Source organism: Xyrauchen texanus, chromosome 16 (assembly GCF_025860055.1).
Source record: "Xyrauchen texanus isolate HMW12.3.18 chromosome 16, RBS_HiC_50CHRs, whole genome shotgun sequence".
NCBI lineage: Eukaryota > Metazoa > Chordata > Actinopteri > Cypriniformes > Catostomidae > Xyrauchen > Xyrauchen texanus.
In genome coordinates this window covers 19,202,725-19,224,290 of record NC_068291.1, presented here as the reverse complement: position 1 = coordinate 19,224,290, position 21,566 = coordinate 19,202,725, and the positions used below count along the sequence as shown (strand labels likewise).

Sequence of the window (21,566 nt, the reverse complement as noted above, 5' to 3'; positions counted from 1 at the left end):
ATGTATAATAACATTAAGATAATTATATCATACTATTATTGGATAATATTATCCCTCGCCTGCAGCCTTGGTTATGCCAGCAGAAAAGAAAGAGGCAGAGAAAGTTATTAAATATTGATGCTAGATTTTGAAAACAAATTTATTTTTGCTTTACTATATACTATATAATGTGCAATGATGAATTGTGTGCAATAAATCACAAGAAGGATTTAGTACATTTATTAGTACAGTAAATGCTTTAAATTCTGATTTCATGCTGTTTTGCTATTTGATTTAAATTTATTTTTGGACATGTTTGATAAAATGAAACATTTTACATTTATGAACACTAATGGACACTTTTATATAGCAGGCCTCTATTTGAGTCTCTAACTCTCAGTATGAGGCAGGCTAATAGGCTGAATCCAGGAGGCCTGCTGTGCCTCTTAAAAGGAAAGCCAAGGGGAAGGAGAGACTGCCTTTAAAACATGAAAGAAATGACCTCAAAACAAAGTAGCATTTTCCCGTCACTCTCTTTCTCCTTTCTTTCTTTCCTCTCAGAGGACAGCATCTCTCTTAGTTTTACCCTAAAGGCTGAGCTTCCTGCACTACGTGGACCAGTGAGATAGGGATGGAGAAAGAGCGAGCAATATCAAAACCGTTGTTCCAACTTAAACACTAACTCAGAGATTAAAAGAGAAGTGTTTAATTTATGTGCGACTAAACAGAAATTGCAAAAATTATATAACCCGTCCCGGACACTCCCCAAATTTTCCATTGGTTTGACAAAATTAGGGTCCCAGTATCCCAGATTGTACATAACCCTGTCAATACTCCAAGCCCTGACACACACACTGGGTCAAAGGGCAGACAAAATCAGAAGAATAATTCCGTTGCCATTGAGAGAAAGTGCTCCAGCACCGCACGTTGAAACGCACACAATTAAATAAAATCTATCAGGTCAGTGGCACACATACACACAGACATCATGAATTAAAAATAATAAAGATAAAAGATCACTTTCTGCTCGAATGAGGATGAGGGAGTTATTTTTGTTTATCAGTGCAATGGGGTTCTGGGTTGGAAAAACCTTATCCCCATGCAAAGAGCCTGACAGCAAGGTTATATAAGAACAGCTAAGGAGTTTCTTGAATACTACTTTGTGTGAGAAATGCCTTTTAAAATGTAATGAGGCAAAGAGGAATAATTCAAACCCAGTGCACTCAAATTCAACGGTACTTTTTATTTTGTGTCTCTGTAAAGACTTTTGCTGAATGTTTTCTTGATACATTTCTTATAAGACTTCTTATAAGATTTTGCCCTTTTTTGGATAAATGGTTAGGTTCTTAAGGACATTATCATTATAATTTGGCCAACAACCAAAATTATTGGCATACAGTTTTGCCATTTTTATAAAGGATACTTTTTTTTTTTTTGTCTGGTTACAGTTTTACAAAGAAACCGTTTTTTTATTTGCTTCAAATATTTTCTAAATCATACTGATGTCAATAATAATAAAAAAGTATGTTTTTGGCCAATATTGATATGGTCACCAGTTCAAGCATGTGAATACAAATACTTCCGGCTAAACAGACTCGAAGTCACACATTTTGTATTCTAAAAATGCGTTACCTGATTGCATTTTTAGCATTGCCACAAGGAGCACTATGGTGGACATTAGTGTAAATTGTATTCTTTTTTTTATGTCAAAAGCTGCCATATTGAAATAAATTTTACTTAAAGTTAGTTAAACTGTCAACATATTTATTTATTGCTAGCTACCTACCTAACAATATATCCGGTTTAATGGCACAGACATCTGAAAGTAACCTCCTTGAGTACTGAGGTTTGTTACCACTAGAGTAGCACACTTAGTAGAATGCACTTCATTTATGCTAAACAGGACTACATGCTTTAATGTATGGGCAAACATTTGCTTCTGTGTTTACCTGCTTGTGTAGAGTATGTCTCTTTCTCTCTTCCTCTCCTGCTAACTTGTTCTCAGCCCACACACTGTATCCTGTGTAAGCAACTCCTCCATCAGGCTTTATTGACTTGCTAATTGCAGATTTATCTCATATTGAAAAAGCATTTTGGGTTCATTTACAGCCCATACTGCAATATTTCATTTGTCCAATACTATCCTTTTTCTTTCCTGCTCATTGTCTTGTGTGTGTTTCTCTCTAGGTGAAGCTAACGATCGAGACGTTCAGGTCATCGAGTTGCCCATTGTGGACAGCCTGCACCCTCGCCCCCCGTACCTGCCCCTGGCAATCCCTGAAGACTTGGCAGACCGGCTGCAGAGGCTTCATGGAGACCCACCAGTGTGGTGGGTGTCTCAGTTTGTCAAGTACCTGATCCGCCCTCAGGCCTGGCTGACGAAGGAAATGCAAGAGGCCACCACCAAAATGGGCTTCAAGCACCCCATTATAGGGTAAAACATGCATGTCCATGAAACCGCTCAGACACAATTTATTTCACTTATGTTAGTTTTACACTTATTTCACTTATGTCTTATGTTAGTGGTGCTGGCTAAGGCAACAGACTTGCATTGAAAGAGCCAAATTCTAGGGAGCAGTATAACATAGAGACTTGGGGCTTGGACTCTTTTCACTTTAGGCCAGTAAGTAACCAGCTGCAGAAGCAACCACCAAGATCACCCATGGCCCATGATCCATGTTTTTGTGGCCCGCGTGATGTAATCATAAGAATTAGTTTTAAGCTGTCAGTTTTCTCAAGCATTTAGGGTAATTCTCACAGGGTTCGCACAAGGTCCTTAAAGTGCTTTTAGAAATTTAAGTACTGGAATGCCTGGAAAATCTGCATGTTTTGTTGAAAAGTGCTAAAAATGTATTGAAATTAAAACTGAACATTTCTATACATTTAGCATGGCTGAGAAATGCATTAATTTGAATAGATTTTAATTATATTCGTGATATCTCCCGCTCACAGCACACATATTTAAACCACCCAAGATCCTTGTGAAGCCATGTGACCGACATGAAAGGTAACCAATCTCAGCTCGTTTAGATTTTTACAGGATGTGTGGGGCAGGTAAAAAACAAAGGTCTGTGCTTTGAGTTGTTCCCAAATGTCATTATGGATACACAGACCTCTATAGATCGCACGTAAGACAACATTTTGAACTAGGTGACATAAATGTCTATCATTAGCCTGTGGCCAGTGACAAAGAGATAGATATATTCATTATGCGTTGTATCGCATGAAAACATACTCTGAAGGAAATTTACCTCATGGATTGGCTGACTGGAATATCTCCATGAGGCGTGATATGCCATAGTTACATTTACACTGTATTTAATGAGGTCAACTGTGATTTTGGTTCAATTTTACCACAAACTGTTTTCACAATATTCTCCCTTTTAACGCATAATACTCTAAATTAGAGGTGAGTCCTGGTGTCACAACAATTCTCTAAAAAATGTAATATGTCCCAGTTTCAGCTGGTAAACACCACTGATTTTTTTTCTTCTAAAATTAAATGTCCTAATTTCCTTCTCGCTATTGTCTCTAGTAACATTTCCAGTGAAGAGAAGCAATTTTGTTGTGTCTTACGTTGACTTGACAATACATTAATTCTAGTCTTCATCAAATTCGCTGAAATGTATCTGGTTACCTTGACAAGGATGTCAGACACTTGGCACTCACGCTCTTTGTCGTTCTTTCAGTCAGTGCACATTAGAAATTCCCAAATGAAAATGCGTTTTCAACGAGCTGAAAGAAGCCGATCCATTTCTTTGCGTGACACGTGAAAATGTGTTTTCTGTGAATGTTAATTTCCCCACAGCCACGGAGGTAAATCAGACAATGTTCCATTCAGACTACAACTACACTGCACTTTTTACATGATACAAGCTTAAATGTTGAGATGTGGGGATTGTATTTTGAATTTTAGCTTCCAATGTTGTGAATATTGTGTTAAAATGTGTACCTGACACACATGCAATATGACATCATATGGAGAATAGGCTACATGGAATTTGTAGATTAAAACATTAAATATACTTTTTCACAAACTGCTGTATATATACAGTTAAGTGCAGAAGTTTGCATTCCCATTTTGTTTTATTAGTTTTCACACCCCTTTCAGAATGTATACAAATATAAGAGATAAAAGCTCTTATTTGTTATGTAGTACTGCCGATCAGAATCAACATAACACAAACTTTACTCTAATTTACACAAATCACCCTGTTCAAAAGTTTGCATCCCCTTGGTTCTTGTATTGCCTTCTTGAGCATCAAGGAATGTTTGCACCTTTTGAAATAATTGTGTATGTGTCCATCAATTTTCCTAAGTGTCAAAATCTGGATGTCAATAACAGATAGCCATTGAAGAACTGAATTTACAGTAGTTAGGGGTTTTTCTTAAGAAAAGTGGGCAGCTTCACTGCTTAGGAAAAAGCAGAGACTCATGAAAAAGTATTACACAAACAGTCACTGATCATCGAGAAAGCAACACCATATTAAGAACCAAGGTAAAGTAAACTTATGTATATTCAGTTTTGTCTTGTGGAATATATGCGAGTATCTGTTATGTGAAATAGCTTCTTCGGGGCAGTACTAAATAAAAAACACAATGCTATTTTTATGATCCCTTGATAAAAAAAAAATGATTAAAACGATAATGTCACAATTATTCCACCCCCACAACTCATCATTAATAATATATGCGATTTCACTGAATCATGTTATTTGATAAAGTGTAGAATTTAGACATTTTCTAAAAGCTAAAATGTGTCTATAATAATGATGACACAAATTTTGTATATATACACATTTCCACATACTAGACATCTAGTTTCTGTGAAGTCCTTGAAAATTAAAAAGTACTTGAAAGTTCTTGATTTTCATTCAATGATGTCTGTTTGAACCCTGCTCTCAGTATCTCTCAATTACTGTATAGCTATAAAGGAAAAGAAACTGGAAACGGATGTAAATAATTTATTAAATTTGAAGACACAAATATAAAGCTGACTATGTTTACTGAGTGCAGCATCAGTCTGTGCATGTGTTGATAGAAAAAGTTAATCAAGAGAGATGCCGGTCGCAAACAGTAATACCCGAAAAAAAATCTTGAATAGCGTTGTTGAGATGTCTTCTTCCAAATTCCGCATTATTTTTGATTTGTGTTACTAACCTAAACAAAACCCTAAAAGAGGGTAATAATGGATAGTAATGAATTCTCATTAAAGCACTTTTGGAGCTAGTTTATTTGTGTGTGTGTGTGTGTGTGTGTGTGTGTGTGTGTGTGTGTGTGTGTGTGTGTGTGTGTGTGTGCGCGCATTGTGATTTACGAGGACCATTTTTTAAGTTACAAACTGGTAATTACAAGGGTATTACGCTATAAATGTGGTTTATGAGAACATTTCTAGTGTCCCATTAATTCAAATTGCTTAAAAAAACATACTAAACGATGTTTTATTGAAAATGTAAAAATGCAGAATGTTTTTTGTGAGGATTAGGTTTAGGGTTAGGGGATATAATCTATAGTTTGTACAGTTTAAAAGTCATTTATGTCTATGGAGAGTCCTCATAAGGATTGCCGGTGTGTGTGTGTGTGTGTGTGTGTGTGTGTGTGTGTGTGTGTGTGTGTGTTTTATCTTCCAGTATTAAGTATATATATTCTGTAACACTCATCCAGTCTTACTGGAGTCACTGAGAAAGAGAAGGAGAGATAGACAAGAGGAAGAGAGAGAGATACCCTTTTACTCAAGCCAGCACCGCTCCTACAATCAATCTTCACTTACACCCACTTTGCTCTCTACTGGGAGCCCAACCACTCACAGCCTTCTTCCTCTATCAGTCTTCGTCACACACACACACACCAATCTTTCTCTCTCTCATCTTTTTTTTCAGCCACCCCTCCTTCCACTCACACCCAGACACATAATGGCTGGCATTTTTAGAAATGGGCACCCCAAGTGTAAAATCTTTTAAGAAAGAGAAGGAAATTTTATTCGGCTGGCCTGTATTTCTCCTGTTCTTTGTTGACCTTGAGTCCCTTTCTTGCACGGACACACACAATCATTCTGACCCAGGTGTTGCTCGTCTCTCCAGGGTGCATGTGAGGCGGACAGATAAGGTTGGTACTGAGGCAGCGTTCCACCCCATAGAGGAGTACATGGTGCACGTGGAGGACCACTTCCAGAGCCTGGCCCAGCGCATGCACGTGGACAAGAAACGCGTTTACCTCGCCACCGACGACCCGTCGCTACTGCAGGAGGCTAAGTCTAAGTGAGTGTGGATGTCGCTATGGAATGTTTAAAGGGATAATTCTGCCAAAAATTATGTTCTAGACCTGTATGACTTTCTTTGATGAACACAAAGAGATTTTAGGCAGGATAACATTCACTTGCATTGAAAGGACAAAAAAGATGCAATGAAAGTGAATGGTGACATCTCCTTTTGTTTTTCATGAAAAGGTCAAACGAGTTTTGATCAACAGGTTAGGGTGAGTGACATAGTTTACATTTTTGGAAAATTCAAATTTGAACCCCAGAAAAAAAATTGCGTTGGTACATTTCTTTGCCAATGAAAATCCATAAGGCGAAATTCTTGATCGTGCAGATTACTATTGGAAATTTCACAGTGCATGGTTGAATGTGGCCTGAAGTCAGCATCTTAACTGAAATGGAACCTAATAAGTGACGAATTGAACATCTATTCAGGAGCATCAACTCATTAACAAATTATTAACATGACAAACTCTCACAATTGATTACAATAGTCATTTGGGAACTTAGAGTTTGCCAAGCTAGTGGTTTGATACACCAATAAGCACAAAATAAATAGTTCATTGTTAATTAGATGAAACAATATTTTCATTACTGAATAAAATATAAATATTTACAATTGACGACTTCATCTGCCATCTTAGACATGAGATTTCTACTAAGATCGTTGTGCTTTCTGAGATTGCCTTATTTACGAAGGTTACATGCGATGCTCCATTAGAATTTGGCCAAAGTTAGGCATCTTGTATATGTAGACGTCTCACTAGGGTTTGGAACAAAGCCAAGTGCATGCAATCAGGAGAACTTCTAACCCATGTTTGTGTTTGTTTACGCAGATACCCTGATTATGAGTTTATAAGTGATAATTCAATTTCATGGTCGGCTGGGCTACACAACCGCTACACTGAGAACTCTCTGAGAGGAGTCATCCTGGATATTTACTTCCTCTCTAGGACCAACTTCCTTGTGTGCACCTTTTCCTCACAGGTATAGTTTGACCCACTTCTTCTAGAAATGTTTGTCTCTCAGCCTCCTACATGGAATTCTTGTCCTCTCCTCTGTGCAAAAGTCTAATCGTGTAATGACTGAGGGGTATTTTGCTTGTACTGCCCAAACCTCCCACAGCAATCCTGTGTGGTTGACTTGACCGTTCCATGGCCTTCAATTTCTACTTTTTCTTTTTTTTACACCATTCTTTTGTGGATTTGCTCTAGGGTTTGTGGTCATTCTTCTTTTACAGTCCACATTTGATTTAGCTTTCATATATTCTTCACAAAAACTCAAGTCAAAAAATTGACTTTGGGGTTGACTCTGAGATGGCAAGCTAACTTTGCAATTGGTGTCATCTGGCAAGTGTTGCAGAGCCAAACTTTAACTTTCGATAGAAATCTGGTCTGTGATTGTACAATCTTTGAAGAAATTATTGAAAATGTGCGTGGACTTTGTCTAATTAGTGCAAACAAGGGATGCCAAAGTTACCAAGTCAATATTACCATGCAAAATTGTAACTATCAGTCTTTCTACAGTATCTGTACAATAATGAGTATCAACTCAATTTGGTGCTTTTTGTATTTGCACACTTGAATGGGGGACAAAAAATTAGAGATCGACAAAAAAAAAGAATTTATTGACTGATACGGATTAAATTAAAGTGTCCGATAACCGATATGCATAACCAATTTTTAAGTTTTGTTTTATTTCTGCTTAATGGTAAATGGTCTGCACTTTTATAGCACCTTTTTAAATTTGGTGGTATTCAAACCGCTTTACACTACATCTCATTCACCCATTCGCACTCACCAATGATGGCAGAGCTGCCATGCAAGGTGCTAGCCTGCCATTGGGAGCAACTTGGGGTTCAGTGTCTTGCCTAAGGACACTTCAGCATGTGGAGTCGTGTGGGCCAGGAATCGAACCACCAACCATGCGATTAGTGGACAACCCGTTCTACCACCTAAGCCACAGCCGCCCCTTAACAACTTAATTTATCACTTACCTCTGAAAGCGAACAGCTTTACAAAACTACCGATAATATCGTGTCTACAAATAATTAATTTAACTATTTGAGTTGCAATATACGTTTGTGAAAAGCCCCTTATTTAATTAAAATTTAAAGTCCTTTTTTTCTAACTTAATCGGTAAACCTGATACTAAAGAGCCAATAACCGATTAAGTTGAAAAAAGTAAATATCGGTCAAAAATATCGGCCAAACCGATAATCAGTCTATCTTTACAAAAAAAAATAATTTTGTCAAAATATCAGATCTGTTTATTAGGCAGGCATCCACCTTGCATTGCAATTGCCTTCTAGACCTATCACTGTCTATTATGTCAACAATACCACATTAAACAACGATATTGCCAAGATAAAGAAGAAAACCACTCATTGCTCTTAATTTATTTGTTCTTTTACTAATGACTGTTTATTTGAAAACAATAATGTTTACTTGAACATTCTATTGTTTTATTTTTAATTACATCATTTTTTATATTCATATTAATATTTATTTGGATAAATAATGAGTGTTCTGTAGTATGTCGTATTTGTATTTGGAAGTTGAAATTGGTATTAAGAATCATGAAATTACACTGTTACTCGTTTCAGCTACTGAAAATGTGGTGTCCTTGCAACCCTAGTACTGTGGAAGCTGTGGAGTGCCAATTAAAAAAGAATGTAGAAATAAAAGATCAATCTATTAATTTGAAAATAAAAACATGAATAAATAAACCAATTTGTAAATGGAAAAATAAATAGAAACATTTCAATTTGTTTATTTAATTCAAGTTTAAAAATGTAATTATATTTAACAACAAAAATGTGTTTTAATAAATCAGTATTTAATTCATGTTTAAAATGCAATTGAATGTAACTATAAAATAGCACATTAATAAGTAATTTTTAAATGCACCTTTTAAATTGTGTTTTAAAAAAAGCATTTGGCAGTTGCTTTTCTTCATCCATTTGCCAATGGCTTTTCTTTTTCATTTTACTTTGGGGGTTTTTCCATTTGACAATCAAGTTTAAAAATGCCACTGGACAGTTGAGTTGTGGGAGCAACCAATGAACTTTCTAATCAGTTTTAAGACACACCCTCTCCCACGTCTCGAAGTAGATGCAAGGCAGCCTGTAATTGGATGGCTACTGATAGAGGTATCAGCAGTTTACATGATCTACTAAGCCCACGCAAAAGAAATGGATGCAAAGCGTATCTGAAGTTAATAGTCTCTAGTCACCACTGCTGTTAAATTCCAAGCACGGCACTCCCCGAGCATCTTTCAAACTCCTGGAAATTACATAAAGCCAGCCAATCAGATTGTCGCACATGCTGTGTCACACCATTTAAAGTACATTCATCTTTGTCAGGTACACCTGCATTTCTTATCAACTCCACTCTCCTAACAAAAGCTAATAGTTCTGCTTAGAAGCAACATCTAAATGTTTGTGTTCTTTTCCATTGTTCAGGTGTGTCGAGTGGCCTATGAGATAATGCAGACACTCCACCCAGACGCCTCCTCATTCTTCTACTCCCTCGACGACATATACTACTTTGGCGGGCAGAACGCCCACAACCAGATCGCCATCTACCCTCACCAACTGCGCAACAGTGACGACATCCCTCTGGAGCCTGGAGACGTGATCGGTGTGGCAGGCAATCATTGGGACGGTAACTCCAAGGGCATCAATCGCAAAACAGGCCGCACTGGCCTCTATCCATCATATAAAGTCAAAGAGAAAATCGAGACAGTGAAGTATCCAACGTACCCAGAGGCGGACAAACAGCTTAAGAAGCAGTAAAGAGAGACAATATACTGTAGATACTCATATACTGTAATGAGGAAACCCTGGAACTAACTCTTGACCGCTTGGATAGGAATGCACTTTGTGTGAGTGAGTCTGTGTATGCAAGTGTGTTAATGTACGTGTGAGTGCGTGTACGTGCGTGCGTGCGCGTGTATGTGCGTGCGTGTGTGTGTGTGTCTGTGTGTGTTGTCTGTGGGTTGTTTACGAGGTTCTCAACCCCAGTGCTTGGACCTAAAGTCCCTCTGAACATGCCTTCAGGGCTGTGGACAACAAAAAAATGCATAACGGAATGAAGAGGATGAACTCGGACAACTCAAACAGAAGGCACTGTACTTTAGGTACTTTATAATTAATTTCCGGGTAATGAAGGGAACAGAATACATTTATTTAAGAATACAACTGGAAGAAGTGACTTTATCGACTCCACTGATCATGAAAAAAAAAAAATTGTGAACCCGGTTACTCTTTTTCCTCCTTGTGCACAATTATGGCATCCTTTACTCTAGCCTCACTCCACTCCTTTCTCAACCACTCATGCCATCGCTACGCCAACTGACTCCTTTTCACACCCATGAGCTATTAATTTCCACTGCCATACTGTGCTTTTAAATGTGACTTATGCTGTTTTTTAAATTGTAAGTCCTATCATGTGTTTGTGCGTTTGTGTATGAAGTGTGTGGATTGGAAAACGGTGCCTGTGAGGGCAAACGGTTCACTTTTATGCTCACTTTTGAATCTGGAGCCTTATGGACTAGCCTTTCCACGTACATTTACACTCCTTGCTCCCCTTTTCCATGTGATGTCTTATCCACACCCATGTGTCCATCAAGTTTTTTAAGAGATCATTTCATGTTATTGAGTTTTAAAATACAAAACAGACAAGAAATTGATATTTAATATAAAATTAATGATACTAATATTATTAATGATGATGAGAAGAAAAAGGATAATTATGGTAACAATGACACTTGTTGTCATGATCAATTTTAGCTAATCTTGAAGGAATCATTCATTGTTTTATGTTTGCGGGCATTGTCTTTGGAAAGCAGATCAAATAAACTTGATCGGCCATGTTGAGTTTCTGCTTGTGTTATTGTGTTGTGTGTGTTTTAGAGTGTCTGTACGTACACTACACAAGTTTGGACATACACACATTCTTTGTTATTACTATTTTCCACATTTAGTAAAATCATCAAAACTATGAAATAAGAAAAATGGGAATATGGAAAAAACTAATCATATGTAAAACAAATCAAAACTATTTTTATATTATCTTCATTGAGACCCGAGTGTAAGTGCTGTGTGCATTTTCTATTTCCCTTTTTGATTTTTAACTAGTAGCCCCTAAGAACAAATTAGACCAAATAGTTTTCCTAAAAATGTATCTCCTATAGAAAGTAGGATTATTAAGTAATTAAGGATAAATAATTCTGACCCACAAATTGATTTAAATCAAATTGTTTGTTTCCAGAAGTGTTGGTTGTTCATGTATATGGTAAATGGGCTGCACTTATATGGCGCTTTTTTTTAACCTTAGAGGTTACCAAAGCGCTTTACGCTGTGTCCCAATCACCTATTCACACACACACTCATACACCAATGGCGCCAGAGCTGCCATGCTAGCCTGCCATTAGGAGCAACTTGGGGTTCAGTGTCTTGCCCAAGGACACGTGGGCATGTGGAGTTGTGTGGCCCGGGAATTGAACCGCCAACGCTGCGATTGGCAACCGACCCGCTCTACCACCTGAGCCACATCCGCCCCATGTATGAGACGTAACAGACATAACATCTGAAATTAGTATAATTAGTTCTGACCCACAGATGTGTTAATGTTTTTCAACTTTTGAGGGAATAATGTTGCAAAATCCATATGTGGACATCATGTACATCAGCATGCTGACAGGCAAAATATTATGCATTTTTTAAAAGCATTATAACAAACAAAACTACAGATGCTACTCATTACACCAAATCAGGTTTCAATTAAAAAACAAAGAAATTTCATACCAGAGGCACTTTTGTTGGCTCTGCGCCCATAGAAGCACTTCAAGGAAATGGTCACCATGCTGTATACAGGTCCTTCTCAAAAAAATTAGCATATTGTGATAAAGTTCATTATTTTCCATAATGTAATGATACAAATTAAACTTTCATATATTTTAGATTCATTGCACACCAACTGAAATATTTCAGGTCTTTTATTGTTTTAATACTGATGATTTTGGCATACAGCTCATGAAAACCCAAAATTCCTATCTCAAAAAATTAGCATATTTCATCCGACCAATAAAATAAGTGTTTTTAATACAAAAAAAGTCAACCTTCAAATAATTATGTTCAGTTATGCACTCAATACTTGGTCGGGAATCCTTTTGCAGAAATGACTGCTTCAATGCGGCGTGGCATGGAGGCAATCAGCCTGTGGCACTGCTGAGGTGTTATGGAGGCCCAGGATGCTTCGATAGCGGCCTTAAGCTCATCCAGAGTGTTGGGTCTTGCGTCCCTCAACTTTCTCTTCACAATATCCCACAGATTCTCTATGGGGTTCAGGTCAGGAGAGTTGGCAGGCCAATTGAGCACAGTAATACCATGGTCAGTAAACCATTTACCAGTGCTTTTGGCACTGTGAGCAGGTGCCAGGTCGTGCTGAAAAATGAAATCTTCATCTCCATAAAGCTTTTCAGCAGATGGAAGCATGAAGTGCTCCAAAATCTCCTGATAGCTAGCTGCATTGACCCTGCCCTTGATAAAACACAGTGGACCAACACCAGCAGCTGACATGGCACCCCAGACCATCACTGACTGTGGGTACTTGACACTGGACTTCAGGCATTTTGGCTTTTCCTTCTCCCCAGTCTTCCTCCAGACTCTGGCACCTTGATTTCCGAATGACATGCAACATTTTCTTTCATCCGAAAAAAGTACTTTGGACCACTGAGCAACAGTCCAGTGCTGCTTCTCTGTAGCCCAGGTCAGGCGCTTCTGCCGCTGTTTCTGTTGCCTGTGCACGGTGGCTCTGGATGTTTCTACTCCAGACTCAGTCCACTGCTTCCGCAGGTCCCCCAAGGTCTGGAATCGGTCCTTCTCCACAATCTTCCTCAGGGTCCGGTCACCTCTTCTCATTGTGCAGCGTTTTTTGCCACACTTTTTCCTTCCCACAGACTTCCCACTGAGGTGCCTTGATACAGCACTCTGGGAACAGCCTATTTGTTCAGAAATTTCTTTCTGTGTCTTACCCTCTTGCTTGAGGGTGTCAATGATGGCCTTCTGGATAGCAGTCAGGTCGGCAGTCTTACCCATGATTGCGGTTTTGAGTAATGAAACAGGCTGGGAGTTTTTAAAAGCCTCAGGAATCTTTTGCAGGTGTTTAGAGTTAAGTAGTTGATTCAGATGATTAGGTTAATAGCTCGTTTAGAGACCCTTTTCATGATATGCTAATTTTTTGAGAAGGACCTGTATATATATATATAAGTGCTGGGTAGATTACTTCTAAAATCCAATCTCTTGGATTATATTTATTTTAGGTAATATAATTGTATTATCCTACTTTAAGATTACCTCTCAACTTATTCTTGTTTAATTTATGTCACATGCATTTGAATAGGATAATCTATATCATTTTGACATTGTGTTGCCTTAAATGCATTAAAACAAACTTTTCTAACGTATCAAAATGTGTGCGTGCGTGCGTGTTACTGAGTGAAATAAAAAATGTGAGTGATCAGCATGCACAATTATTCATCATGAGGAGGCATGGTCTAATTGTTTGAGTGGTGCTTTTTGTCCACAAATTCAGAAGCATTGATCTTAAATGTGTTTACAAGGGGTAAACATAAGGGAGCCCTGGATGTTTCTGGAATTATGGGCAGGTGCCTCAGGATATTACATTTTGGAAGGCAGAGTTAACATTGCACAGGAATGTTTTTGTCCTGTGTCTCCTTTAAAGTGAAATAATTTTTGTATATCCATTGGTCAAATGCTGTGTGAGAATTATAGCCATCTAGCTAATGCTAGTATCAAGTCTGTGTGTGCAATTCCAAAAGCCGCCGCCTCTTCCAAAATCACTCAAAGACCTACTTAACATATCAGTGGTAGGCTGATTTAAAATGAAAAAATTTGAAAGATTGAGGAGGATCAGTAAATTATGAACAATATACTGCTGCTGCCTGATTAATAGCCTTGGTTATCATGTAATCCATAAAAAAATTCACTATTAAAAATGTATTTTAAAAAGTACTTATATAATATATATATATATATATAATCCATTACTACCCAGCACTGAGTATAGTATAGTTTTGGAAAGCCATTTATATGAGGGCACAATTAATATTTGTCTAAAATAATTGATGTCATGACAACTCTTGGAAGGATTAAGTATGTTTAATGTGGGTATGACATTGATAAGACATTGGTCTCGGCTGACTAGATTTGCTACGCTGCCACACTGCTAGAACATACACTGTCAGAAAACTGGAAAACGCTGACTTCGGAGGCTGTTTATGGAGGTAGTAGGAAAATAAGGTGTTTTTCAAACTGTACTGAGACCAGTTTCAGTAAGAGTTCCATTCATTCAAAAACGCTGTCGATTAAGCCATTAACAGATTAGGCAGCAAGTCAGCTGCCAACATTTTCGGATGCAGCCATACTGAGTTACGCATGTGGACATGCTGCTCCAGCTGCACAATTAGACAAACACAAGACATGCCGCATCAAGCATGAATGACATATTGCTGCACTATTAGACACAAATACAATCCCCATGTAGCAGATCTAGACTGGAGCTGGGGAGATGGAGGTTTCAGAGAAAATATTTGCAGTGCACCGTAGTGAAACCAGTTTTTTTGCAAACTGAGCAAATTTAAATGTTATGCAAAGAGAGAGTAGGCAAGTTCATTGGCTGACAAAGTTCAAAGAGCCCATCAGCTTGTGGCATTTAGAGTTTCATGCCTGAACTTAGTCATTTAAAAATTTATTTATAGGATCATGAAAAAAAATTCCATCCAGTAATTTCAAACTTGGCAGTGTATGTGCCCCCTACTTGTGCAGTTTTATTACCCTAGAGAGTTGAGATTTGTATTCCTGTCAACAACTAATTGTAAATCAGATTATGTTTGTGTGTGCGTGTGTGTGTCATACCCCAAATTAAAGCACTAAAAGTGAGTTCTGCTACCAACAGTAACCAATCACAATGTGTTTTTATTTTCATGGGTGAACACAAGTCATATGCTGATCTCTTTAATTAAACCTCAGCACATTTTGAGAAGGTATTTGAATGAAGCTGTCATTTCAATTATTCATTTAATTGACCGATGAACAGCGATGCGCATGTTACATACGTTACAAATCTAACCAAAGAAAATAAGCTCCAAGTCCTCTAGATAGTGTTTCTAAACTTCTGGATGTCATGTTTTTCTTTCTTTCTCTCTATCTTTCTTTTTTTTAGCAGGCTGTCTGCTAAACTAATAGATAATCAGAAGAATACTGCTGGATCTGTTGTCTAGTGCCTCTTGGGTTCATCACTGTTACACTGTGTCCTGATTCCAGTGCAGATAAATTAAGGCCTCTATACAAACATTCTCATTCTATATGACTTTTAAAGAAACATTTCTGCCGTTTACTCACCCTCATTTCAAATTTAGGATGATTTTTTTTCTGTGAGGAACACAAATATACAGCCGTGGTCAAAAGTATTGGCAGTGACATAAATTTTGTGTTTTGCAAAGTTTGCTGCTTTTGTATTTCATGTTTCTATAGTATACTGGAAAACAATGATAAGCATTTCATGAGTTTTAAAGGATTTATTGACAAAAACATTCAATATATGCAAAGAGTCAATATTTACAGTGTTGACCCTTGTTCTTCATAACCTCTGCAATTCACTCTGGCATGCTGGATATCAGCTTCTGGGCCAAATCCTGATTGATGGCGATCCATTCTTGCCTTATTAGTGCTTGGAGCTGATCACAATTTGTGGGCTTCTGCTTGTCCACTCACCTTTTGAGGATTGACCACAGGTTCTCAATGGGATTAAGATCCGGGAAGTTTCCTGGCCATGGATCCAAATTTTCAATGTAATGATCTCCGAGCCACTTCATTATCATTCTTGCCTTGTGACATGGGGCTCCATCATGCTGGAAAATGCACGGATCATCACCAAATTGCTCCTGAATCATTGGAAGAAGTTGCTCTTGCAGGACGTTTTGATACCATACTTTATTTATGGCAGTGTTTTTGGGCAGCATTGTGAGAAAACCCAGTCCCTTGGATGAAAAGCAACCCCACACATGGATGGTCTCAGAATGCTTCACTGTTGGCACAACACAGGACTCATGGTAGCGTTCACCTTTTCTTCTCCGGACTCTCGATTTTCCAGATGTCCCAAACAATCGGACGGGAGATTCTTCAGAGATAATAACTTTGCACCAGTCTTCTGCTGTCCAATCCTTGTACTCGCTGCAGAATTTCAGTCTGTCCTTGATGTTTTTCTTGGTGAGAAGTCTTGACAGGCCATTGTCCAAAAGTCTTCGCCTCACTGTGCGTGCAGATGCACTCACAAACTTGCTGCCAATATTGAGCAAGCTCTGCACTGGTGGGGACACGATTCTGTAGCTGACTCCTCAGGAGGAGACGGTCCTGGTTCTTGCTGAACACTCTGGGATGTCCTGAAGCCTTCACTGCAGTTGAACCTCTCTCTTTGAAGTTCTTGATGATCCGGTAAATGGTTCTTTCAGGTGCAATATTCTTTGCAGCAATTTCCTTGCATGTGAGGCCATTTTGATGCAAAGCGTTGTTGGCTGCACATCTTCTTTAGAGGTAACCATTGCAAACAAGAACACAATGAATGGAAGCATGTCTTCTCTTCTTTTATAGTAATCTTATAATCCTATATATAGTCTATAGTCTAGTACTCGTTCACACTTTCCCAGGTGCTGGTGATATGATCAGTGAAATGACGTTAGCTGGTCATTTTGTGCCAGGACCAAAAAAAACTGTGAAATTTGGGTTTTTGTGATAAAGTTCTTTTTTTTTTTTTGGCCAATTAAGCTTTTTGCAATTATTTAAAATGCATCTGATCACTCTGCAAAATAATCGGTTGTAGATTTAGCAGGGTGGTCAATGAGTTGGTACTCATACAACTTACTTTTATGTCTGTAATTGTCATAACTTGGTGTTATGATAATAAGGCCCACTAATATAACCTATTGAAATAAATAAACTTATTAACAATGTACATAATCATAAGATTGAAGTAGGTCCTGACATCCTTATGATTGGTATACTACCTTATTATTACAAAATAAAATACAGCTATAGACATCCAGTAGACTTAAAGCAAATTACAAGGACAAATCAGAGTACACATGAATGCAAGGATGGAGTGGAGAGAAATAATATCAAGGAAGAATATGAGAATGGAGAGGAAGAAAATATAATAGATGGGAGATCAGTAGCATATAAGATTATCCTAAAATTATTACAAAGATGGGAACTGCTCAGGAGTGGATCTAGAAAAGTTTTTACGAGGTGGCAAGGTGGTGGCATGCAGACTATGCGGGGTGGCAACACCAAAGCAAGCGCCTATGCGTAGTTCTTATGGATTAGGTACCAAGGTTCATTGCAACAAGTATCAGTTCATTAATTGGAGTTCTATCATATTACAAATTTGAAATACAACTGCATTTCACAGGAACCACATAGTAACCATTTTGCAACATAAAAAAAAGGTTTTGCATAATAGAAAATAAGTAACAAAATGTATATCAGCACCAAGACGTCACCATCTTTGTTAAGTGTACACAGGGATGGAAAGTAAATGCATATCACATGTTATTCAGCTAATAAAGTCTGGTAGGACTATCACCTTTGTAACAGCTGGAATAATCCATTTTAAAGCGAAGATTAAGACAAAGGTCTAAATAAAAATAAACTGTACAGAAGATTGTACTGTGGTTGGCAGTGTTGCTAAACCCATTAAAATTAATTAGGATATGCACAGTAAACGATTATTTTAAATGACCTGTTTTGACCAACAGTCATCCTTAATGACCCAAATAAATATTTCACATAATATTTCATATCTATACATGCCACTCTCAGTCTTGGGATTTTGTTAATCAGTAAATAAATACACAGATCAGCACTTTAAGAACATGACTGGTTGATCTAGTAGAAACTTTTTGCCTCTAGTTTTCAGAGGTTTTGGATTCTAATTCACCCTAATATAACTTTTTATTTTAATAAAACAAGATTGCATCTGTACGTCAGTGGATGGGTGTTACAATTTAAAAATAAAATGCAATAACAGATGTGGGGAGATGAGAGTAGCAGAAACACACAAATTTAGTGACAGCAAACTCTTCGCACTAGTAGTGGGAAGTAAATATGTGCCCATAAACTAGATGACACAGCTCACAAACAACCATCTCCCATCGCACTGCCCAGCCATGAAACACTCCATTATATAGGGAGGAAACACACTGCGCACCGGTGCACCCCATCAACAATCAGCTCACCTGGATACCGCACACCTGCGATTGGTCGATATCATGATTGGCCGCTGCTGTAATCAATCACTGGTCTGTAGTAGGGTTCTAACGGTATGAGATTTTCACGGTATGATAACGTCTCAGAAAATATCAGCGTATCACGGTATTACACACTTACTATTATCCGTAAAAACAGAAGGGTTATTTATTTATTTTTGAGCAAACACTTTATTATAATTGAAACTTGAAACCATTTATTTTATTGATGTGTAAAAAAAAGGTCTCTCTTTTGAAAATAAAATAAATAGAAAAATAAGAAATCTAACAGAATTATAATAAACAGAATTATAAACATTATAAAAAATAGCATGTAACTATAACATTTTATATAACTAAAGCATATAAATTTACATGTTATCATAGCATGTTAAATTAATTACTAAATGAAAAATAACATCAGCTGTGTGAGCTTTTAAAGTAATGTCCTATGATTATTAACCTTTAATATATACTGTAGGTGCGTGACAAACTGCTCCTGTCTGTACATTTATCTACTTCTCAACTGGTTTTGCTTCAGGACAGATTTTACATTGGAAATCAAGTGTTGACCTGCCATAGATTAAACATAACCTGTATTTAATGTATCCTGGGTTGCATTTCCTTTTATGTTGCATAGATTTATTCATGGTTTTCCAGTACAAGGACATGCATCAAGTGACATTAGTTTTGTTGTTGATGTCAACAACAAAATCTACAGGAAGTTTCTCTCCCCCTTTTAAACATTGAAGAGCATATTTACTTATATGAGCCCATTATTATCCAGTTTGTTACCTAATAGTACATATTTATACACATATTACACAGAAGGAAAGGCTCCTCATTATCATGGTTAGGTCAGTGTGCTAGTCTTAAATAATAATAATAAATTAATGTACTTATGAAAAATAAATACTAGCTGAAACACATCTTGAAAGGTTAACTATAACTGCCACTGTTGATATAAAATGAGGTCTAATAGATTCTACATTAAGATTATTTCATATGAAACTAAAACATTTTGTCAAAATACAACAGTTAATTTTACTCATGTAAAATCCTGAAACAATTTTGTAAAGGTGATGTGTGAAACTATTCATATTTTTACCTATTTTGTTTAAGGGCCCACATCGGGCTTTAAGTAGTAAATGGGGGGTCGACTAATGGGACTATTCTGAAATTGCCTAAAGTATTGTATTACTCTACAAAGATAGATACTTTTCTATCAGGCATTAAAAAAACTGAATAAAGGCAGAGATTATACATTTATTTTGCCATCTCTACTTCCCTGGTAATTTATTATTCAATTTAATAATCTCTACATCAGGGGTCTGTTTTAATTATTAAAAAAAAAATTATAGAACATTTCATGTTTGTTGCAAAGCAGGCAAGTTTACTTGTTTTTTTTCTAAAACTTTCCCCGTTTACATGTCATGATAAGGTTTCGCATGTCAATGATTACCCCTCCGTGTGTCAATGATGCCGAGATCTACTTCTATATTTAATTTAATCACTGAGAAGGTTTACCTGCAAAATTAGTAGCACCAAACATCATAAGCAGCCTCAAGAATGGACACAGAGTAACCGTATAACACTTTTCCTTGAGCAGAATATTGCACTACAGATGGCTAAGTTTGATCAAAGGGGAAAGCCAGATATAAATAGCGCACTCGCGTGCATGGTTGCCAGATTGCACAAAATAAACATAACTTTAGACGGAATATTTCCAATTTGCGCAAGTATAAATCTCAAACTGGGGGTGTTTCGTCTCTTATCTGGAAACCCTGAGCATGTTAAACGCTTGTGGAGATGTGTTACGTCCCAATGCAAGTTAACTGAAATATCCAATGAAAAGAAAAATGCTTTTACGATAAATAAGGCTGTAAATTGCCCATGTCTGCTTTAGCTGTTTGCGAGATTATCATTAAATCTGCGTCGGCAGTCTTAAATAGTCTATCACTTGGGCAGCCACCGAAATATCTTCAATGGGAGAACCATGGCATTGCTCTTTCCCTGCTGTCCGCGACCCAGTCCGAATAGACCAGTTGAGAAACACTGCTTTAACTCACACACACACACTCATGTCAGAACCCCTCACCTCGTTTCTCTCAGACATTTTCTCCGCTGCATTTGTGTATGTGTCGCAAGTTGATGCGCCTGACAGGCAGACAAGGAGGAAAGGAGATGCGTACGCGCATATGAGATTCTCCGTCCAGTTGCATTTTTCTCAATACCGTAAATAAGCAAATGTACATGGTATGATAACTGCCTATTATCAAACCGTGGAATACCGTGAAACCGGTATACCGCTGCAACCCTAGTCTGGTGTCATTTGTGCGTTCGGTGAGAGTTTAGGCAGTTTGGCTTCAATAAACCCCTACACAATGTCAGCATCAACTATTATATAATTACATATATACAGGTGAAACTCGAAAAATTAGAATATCGTGCAAAAGTTCATTAATTTCAGTAATTCAACTTAAAAGGTGAAACTAATATATTATATAGACTCATTACAAGCAAAGTAAGATATTTCAAGCCTTTATTTGATATAATTTTTATGATTATGGCTTACAGCTCATGAAAACCCCAAATTCAGAATCTCAGAAAATTTGAATATTACATGAAATCAATAAAAAAAAAAGGATTTTAAATACAGAATTGTCAGCCCTCCGAAAAGTATAATCATGCATATGTACTCAGTACTTGGTTTGGGCCCCTTTTGCATTAATTACTGCCTCAATGCGGCGTGGCATGGATACTATCAGCCTGTGGCACTGCTGAGGTGTTATGGAAGACCAAGATGCTTCAATAGCGGCCTTCAGCTCTTCTGCATTGTTTGGTCTCATGTCTCTCATCTTTCTCTTGGCAATGCCCCATAGATTCTCTATGGGGTTCAGGTCAGGCGAGTTTGCTGGCTAATCAAGCACAGTAATACCATGGTCATTGAACCAGGTTTTGGTACTTTTGGCAGTGTGGGCAGGTGCCAAGTCCTGCTGGAAAA

At 37.5% G+C, this 21,566-nt stretch overlaps 1 protein-coding gene across 1 annotated transcript in view; it reads left to right on the top strand.

Annotated features, from left to right (window-relative positions):
- LOC127657304 (alpha-(1,6)-fucosyltransferase-like) overlaps positions 1 to 11,102 on the top strand; it is a 153,553-nt gene extending 142,451 nt beyond the window's left edge. Inside the window, exons 8-11 of the mRNA XM_052146037.1 lie at positions 2,167 to 2,413; positions 6,060 to 6,236; positions 7,072 to 7,222; positions 9,699 to 11,102. Coding sequence (XP_052001997.1) covers positions 2,167 to 2,413; positions 6,060 to 6,236; positions 7,072 to 7,222; positions 9,699 to 10,031 — 908 coding nt within the window. The 3' untranslated portion in view covers positions 10,032 to 11,102. The remainder of the gene's footprint in view (positions 1 to 2,166; positions 2,414 to 6,059; positions 6,237 to 7,071; positions 7,223 to 9,698) is intronic.
- The last annotated feature ends 10,464 nt before the right edge of the window (positions 11,103 to 21,566 follow it).